This window comes from Meleagris gallopavo, chromosome Z (assembly GCF_000146605.3).
Source record: "Meleagris gallopavo isolate NT-WF06-2002-E0010 breed Aviagen turkey brand Nicholas breeding stock chromosome Z, Turkey_5.1, whole genome shotgun sequence".
Taxonomy (NCBI): domain Eukaryota; kingdom Metazoa; phylum Chordata; class Aves; order Galliformes; family Phasianidae; genus Meleagris; species Meleagris gallopavo.
In genome coordinates, this window is record NC_015041.2 from 57,377,541 (window position 1) to 57,383,567 (window position 6,027).

The 6,027-nt window shown below is 44.1% G+C and overlaps 1 protein-coding gene across 1 annotated transcript; it reads right to left on the reverse strand.

The window, feature by feature from the left end:
* Positions 1 to 6: 6 nt before the first annotated feature.
* On the reverse strand, positions 7 to 5,979 carry FAM151B (family with sequence similarity 151 member B). The gene is made up of 5 exons (XM_010726101.2): positions 5,897 to 5,979; positions 5,132 to 5,297; positions 1,507 to 1,724; positions 1,152 to 1,277; positions 7 to 571 (listed from the first exon to the last, which is right to left on the reverse strand). The coding sequence occupies exons 2-5, from the start codon at positions 5,284 to 5,286 to the stop codon at positions 552 to 554; spliced, it is 519 nt and encodes a 172-aa protein (XP_010724403.1). The 5' UTR covers positions 5,287 to 5,297; positions 5,897 to 5,979; the 3' UTR covers positions 7 to 551.
* Between the last annotated feature and the right edge of the window lie 48 nt (positions 5,980 to 6,027).

Consider the following 6,027-nt stretch of genomic DNA (forward strand, 5'->3'; position numbering starts at 1 on the left):
AAAAAAGAAAAAAAAAAAGAAAAATAATTTTATTTTCACAAATTGCTGTGTTTTTTCGTACATAGCTGCAGAATACAACATTTTTTAACACCCACAGAATTGTATTTTTGCTCTCCAAGAAGTTTTGCCTATGACATCAATACATGCTAGCTTTAACTTGACTGTGGCTCTTTAAAACCAAAAACATTTTGGAAAAAAAAAAAAAAAGAGGAAATAATCTGAATTAATGCAGTAGAAGACAAAGTTGTGTAGAAATGTAGCACACAAAATGATTTGTACTTAAAAAAAAATGCTAAAAACAAGCAATCTGAAACAGAGTGCCTGTTGCTGAGGTTTTTATGAGTGCTGGAGGTAGTTCAGAGTGCTGTTTTGCTGTACTTCAGTAACAATAGTTAATCACGTTTTTCTCAATTACTCACAGGCAATGTAGGGACTTTTCTGTCACTACTACTTTTCAGCCTAAAAATGCACCAAATTTAAAATTAAGGTTTTGCTGGGCAAACAGTAACTCACATTTGCAATCAGTTTCTCTTGAGTCTTACAGTACATCCTTAAATAGCACTGCTGTAAACTGTAATTTAGAATGAAAATAATGTTAAATTTATTTAAAAAGATCACTCACTACAGTATTTCCTGTGCATATTTCCAGCAACGTTTTACTGTACTGAAACAACTATGGAGAAAAAGCTGTACTGATTTTAAAAACATATTGTACAGTATACAGTGCAGTCATAACAAAATGCTAAACCTTGGTAGTCAATAATTAGTGGTTTGGGAAGGTGTGCACTTTTATTGCTGAAGTCCCAGATGATGCTGGTGGGAACTATGCTGCTGCACACAAATGCACGTGTTGCAAGGGAGTAAAGCTCTCTGACAAAGCAGCCATGAGAATTGTGAGGGGAAGCTAGCAGAAAGGATCATAAAATAGTTTTTACACGTTTTGGATCAAAACTCCAGATAAGGATTAATAATTAGAAGCTGCAATTAGATTCACAAATTTGTGATTTAAAAAAAATTACTAACATTAATGCATTGGAAAGTCTATTGCAAAAAATTCAGTTCTTCAGTGGAAATGTAAAAAAAAAAACCACTCACCACTTGATTTATCTAATGCAAGAGCATACTGATAGGATTTAACATTTCCAGCTTACTTTTCTTCAGAAAATGTTCCAGAGCTCCAGTTAGCAAACTTCTCCTGGTGGGACTTGGGGAGCAGACTGCCTGAAACAGGGCTCGGGCAATTTGTTCCAGGAAATTCCTCAGGATGAGGGAAATAACTTGAAGAACAAAGTATTGCTTGACAGAAAAATCAGATTCCATACAGTTCCATCTAAGCTCAAACACTGAACTGCTACATGTTATAAAATATAAATTAATAAAGTAATACTTCTTATATTGACTACTATTTCCAAACTGACAAGAAATGGCATTTATCTAGAATCAATCATGAAATTAATTTGAGGAAAGCAGGTGACACGACATAAGCATTACATTCCCTCTCTTTACCTTCATTGTGCCGTTCAGGGTGCCAGCCAGTCGTCCATCCCAATGATAAGGTTACATCTGGGAAAAACGAGGTGACAGTATCAAGGAATCCCTTTGCATCCACAACAGCACTGATCCCATTGGGTCCCGGGAGGACATCTGCATTGAGCCAAACAGGTCTATCCAAACACGGCTTCACAAGCTGGAGCAGCTCCAAGGAGGGCCGTACGGCATCAAGGCTGTACCAGCAACACATGAACAAGGTGAGACGCCTTTACCCAGAGTGAGGACAGGAAGCTCTCAGAACACGTCAGTGGACACAGTGGGGATGGGCTGATGGTTGGATTAGATGATCTCACTGGTCTTTTCCAACTTAATGATTCTGTGATTCTGTCATTCTAAGGCAACCTATAGTCTCTTACTAACTTTGCTGTGTTCAAGTTGGGCCAGAAAAATCCCAGGCATTATACAGAGAAGCAGTCCTTGAGAGTAGTCCTGCAGAGAAGGACCTGGGGATCCTGGTGGATGAAAAGCTTAACATGAGCCAGCAGTGTGCTCTTGCAGCTCAGAAAGCAAATGGTATCCTGGGCTCCATCAGAAGAGGGGTGGCCAGCAGGGACAGGGAGGTGATTGTCCCCCTCTACTCTGCCTTTGTGAGGCCCCATCTGGAGTATTGTGTCCAAGTCTGGAGCTCCCAGTACAAGAAAAGACAGAGAGATGTTGGAGAGGGTCCAGAGGAGAGCCACAAAGATGACCAGGGAACTGGAGCACCTCCCCTATGAAGACAGGCTGAGGGAGCTGGGCTTGTTCAGCCTGCAGAAAAGAAGGCTGCAGGGTGACCTCATTGCAGCCTTTCAGTACCTAAAGGGAGCCTACAAACAGGAGGGGAATCAACTCTTTGAAAGGGTTGATAACTGCAGGACAAGGGAAAATGGTTTTAAGTTGAAGGAGGGAAGATTTAGGTTGGATGTCAGGGGGAAGTTCTTTACAGAGAGAGTGGTGAGGTGCTGGAACAGCTGCACAGAGAGGTCGTGGATGCCCTGTCCCTGGAGGTCAGGCTGGATGGGGCCCTGGGCAGTCTAGACTAGTATGACCTGTGGAGATTGGCAGCTCTGCCTGCAGCAGGGGGATTGGAGCTCCATGATCCTTGAGGTCCCTTCCAACCCAAGCCACTCTGCAATGATTCTATGAACCTTGTCTATCCTAACAAAACTTCCAAAAGTACTGTGTTGTGGTCGGAAAGGAAATGTAGAATAATTGGGAAACCGATCAAATGTCAAGGAAGTCCATGATTATTTTCTCACAGTGAATTAATGAACATTCCACATAACATTCAGGAACTTAAAATCACTGTGATTAGAGTTGCATACTAACAGGACAGACTTGTATTCTTCTGCAGTCCTCCTGGCCATTCCTAGCCCTGGCCCAGGACAAGGTCAGAAAAACCGTGTCAGAATGTGCAGACAGCACTTGAAAGAGCAGCCAGCTGTGACCCAAGCTGCCCACACTTATTGTCAGCAGTGCTTTTCTGCATTTTAGCTTTAATGTTACTGAGAGAACTGCATATTGGTAGGGTTCCACCCATCACTGTCAGTCAGCAAGAACTGGCTTATTTGGGTCATGGGTTTTTTGTTTGTTTTTTGTTTTTTTTCCCCAAGAGAAAAGCCAGTAATGGCTTAATTTAACACCATTGGTTTCTAACCAATTTCTAAATGCTCTGAAGCCAGAACACTTCACTTGTTCCCAGAACTAGCAGACAGGTGACTGTCAGAGTCACTCAAATGCCTTCATTTCTTCAATGAAGTACACAATAATGTAAAGAGCACAAAAACAAAGAAGCACCTCTTGAAAATAAAACAAAGAAACCCAGACAGGATCTTCTATTGCAAAGCACTGAGAAAATTCAAACATACTGTTGACTCCACTTTCAAGGCTTTTTTGAAATGATTGTCGCTTTTTCTGAAGTGCGACTCCGAAGCCCTTTCGCAGAATGCATTAATTCTAGCAGGAAATGTGATTACGTGATCAATCACACTCACAGAGTAAGAATACAGAAAATATTTCTTCTTAAGCACTGTTAAAGTAATCTTCAAAACTTCAGCAACAGTAGCCAAAGAATAAGAATCCAAAAGAAGATCAGATTCTATGTCACTCACACAAATATACCTGCACTGGGGGCTTGTAATTTTGAAATGCTTTTATATAACCAGACTTTCATTGTGCAATATAATTTTAAAAGCTTTTTAAGATCAGCACTTGGCTGGAAATTCCTTGTGGAAAAAAATAAGAGGCATCTGTTTTTAAATGCATTGAAGCAATCATTAAAACTGAAAAAATGAAACCTCTTTTCTCTCTGAGCAAAGATATGGAGAATCTATGGGGAATGAGTAAGAGGATTTAGCATGCCCATCGTCAAAGAATCACAGAATGGCCAGCGTTGGAAGGGACCTCAAGGATTACGAATCTCCAATCCCCTTGCCACAGGCAGAGTTGCCAACCTCCACATGTCATACTAGTCCAGACTGCCAAGGGCCCCATCCAGCCTGACCTCCAGGGACAGGGCATCCACGACCTCTCTGTGCAGCCCGTTCCAGCACCTCACCACTCTCTCTGTAAAGAACTTCCCCCTGACATCCAACCTAAATCTTCCCTCCTTCAACTTAAAACCATTTTCCCTTGTCCTGCAGTTATCAACCCTTTCAAAGAGTTGATTCCCCTCCTGTTTGTAGGCTCCCTTTAGGTACTGAAAGGCTGCAATGAGGTCACCCTGCAGCCTTCTTTTCTGCAGGCTGAACAAGCCCAGCTCCCTCAGCCTGTCTTCATAGGGAAGGTGCTCCAGTCCCCTGGTCATCTTTGTGGCTCTCCTCTGGACCCTCTCCAACAGCTCCCTGTCTTTCTTGTACTGGGTGCTCCAGACTTGGACACAATACTCCAGATGGGGCCTCACAAAGGCAGAGTAGAGGGGGACAATCACCTCCCTGTCCCTGCTTGCTACCCCCTAGTCCTTGTGTTCCCGTGAACTTTAACATGAAAACAGTGATTACATCACACAGAACAACTGATGTAAATTACATTTTATAGCCACCCAGCAATTACTGCATTTCTGTAGCATACCTATGCAGTGACAAAGCTCTTTTTCATGTACAGCTGCATTCTCTGTATGTGGTAAAATCGGACACATATTCGGAGAAAGCTAAAATCAGGAACGGCAAAGATTGTCTAAAAATCACAGGTCATATTGAACCCTATTTCAAACTTGTCAAAGCAATCTCATGGGGTTTTCAATCCTTCTCCTTCCTGGCTCTTTAGCTCAAACAGAAAACTGAAAAAAGTATTCCAGATAAGCACTTTTATTTCAGTTTTCCAAGCAGTAAAACTTTGCTTAGTAGCAACTCAGTAATGAGTTCACTGAATATGAAATAATTATTTGTGGTTCAAAACATGTAAAGTTCTTATTCTTTTAATGTATTCAGTAAAACTAACTACAATTCACTAAGTTTACTGTCCAGTAAGGAATGCATAAGCTCTGAATTGCACAGTAAGAAAAAAGTTAGTTTAACGATCACCAGAAGACAGTTAGCATTACTTACAAAATTGTTAATTGCTAAGAATGTAAAGTATATGCAAATGTTTTGTCTCAAAATACCTCTTAAAATCCAGCTTAATGCCCTTATCTGTGCTGACCATCTCCTCCAGCCACTCCTGCAGTGTAATGTCGCTGTCTGTTTCAGGGGGGTGAGCCATGATTGGGTCTCCATCTCCTCCCCTGCCACCACGGAGGAGGACATCCGCTTCTACCATGTGAACTGTGCCTGTTATTTAGAAAATGAACACTGTACCAGAGCAAGTTCAGTACTTCCAGTGTCTGCTTAACCGTAATTGCAGGGAAACTTCCTATACCAAACAGTGCCTGTTTACTCCATGAGGATCACAGAGTACAAGCTGCTGCCTATGATGCAACCAAGACACATTTTGGGGTACTTCAGTCACTGGGATCTTTAGAAAAGAGCGGCCAAGGGAAAACTGAGCTCTGAATGTGTTACATGGCCAAGCAACCGCGGCGTCAGAGACCTCAGCCGCTCCTCACAGGTGCCCTTCTGCATACCCTTCTCCATGTTTGCAGCCCTCCTCGGGCACCCTCTGATAGCTCTGTGTCCTTCTCACAGCCAGCCCGCACGCAGCGCTGGAGGTGAGGCCGCACAATGCAGAGCACAGCGGCACCACCCCTGCCCTCGCAGCGCTGGGCCCGATGCACCCCAGGCACGGCTGGCCCTTCGGCTCCCTCCAAGGCACGCTGCTGGCTCGCGTTCACCTTGCTGCCACCAGAGCCTCAGATCCTTTTCTGCACGGCTGCACGCGTATGCGGAGCCGCCCCAGCCGAGCTCTCGGCCTCCCTCCGGCCGACACTTACTGCGGGCGGCCTCCCGGGCCCGGCGCCGGCTGTTCGCTGCGTGCCACCAGCGGATCTCCGCACCGTCCCTGGCCGCCAGGCGCCCGGCCCTCAGGAAGTGCTCCACCGCCGTCTGGCTCCGCGCTCCCGCG

What these genes read in the sequence shown, in the direction of transcription:
- FAM151B (XM_010726101.2), bottom strand. Translation starts at nt 5,286, where the DNA reads ATGGTAGAAGCGGATGTCCTCCTCCGTGGTGGCAGGGGAGGAGATGGA. An exon ending in ATTAAGCTGGATTTTAAGAG is followed by an intron (nt 1,725 to 5,131) that starts GTATTTTGAGAC and finishes TTGCTGGTACAG; the next exon opens with CCTTGATGCCGTACGGCCCT. An exon ending in GGAACATTTTCTGAAGAAAA is followed by an intron (nt 572 to 1,151) that starts GTAAGCTGGAAA and finishes TCTAAATTACAG; the next exon opens with TTTACAGCAGTGCTATTTAA.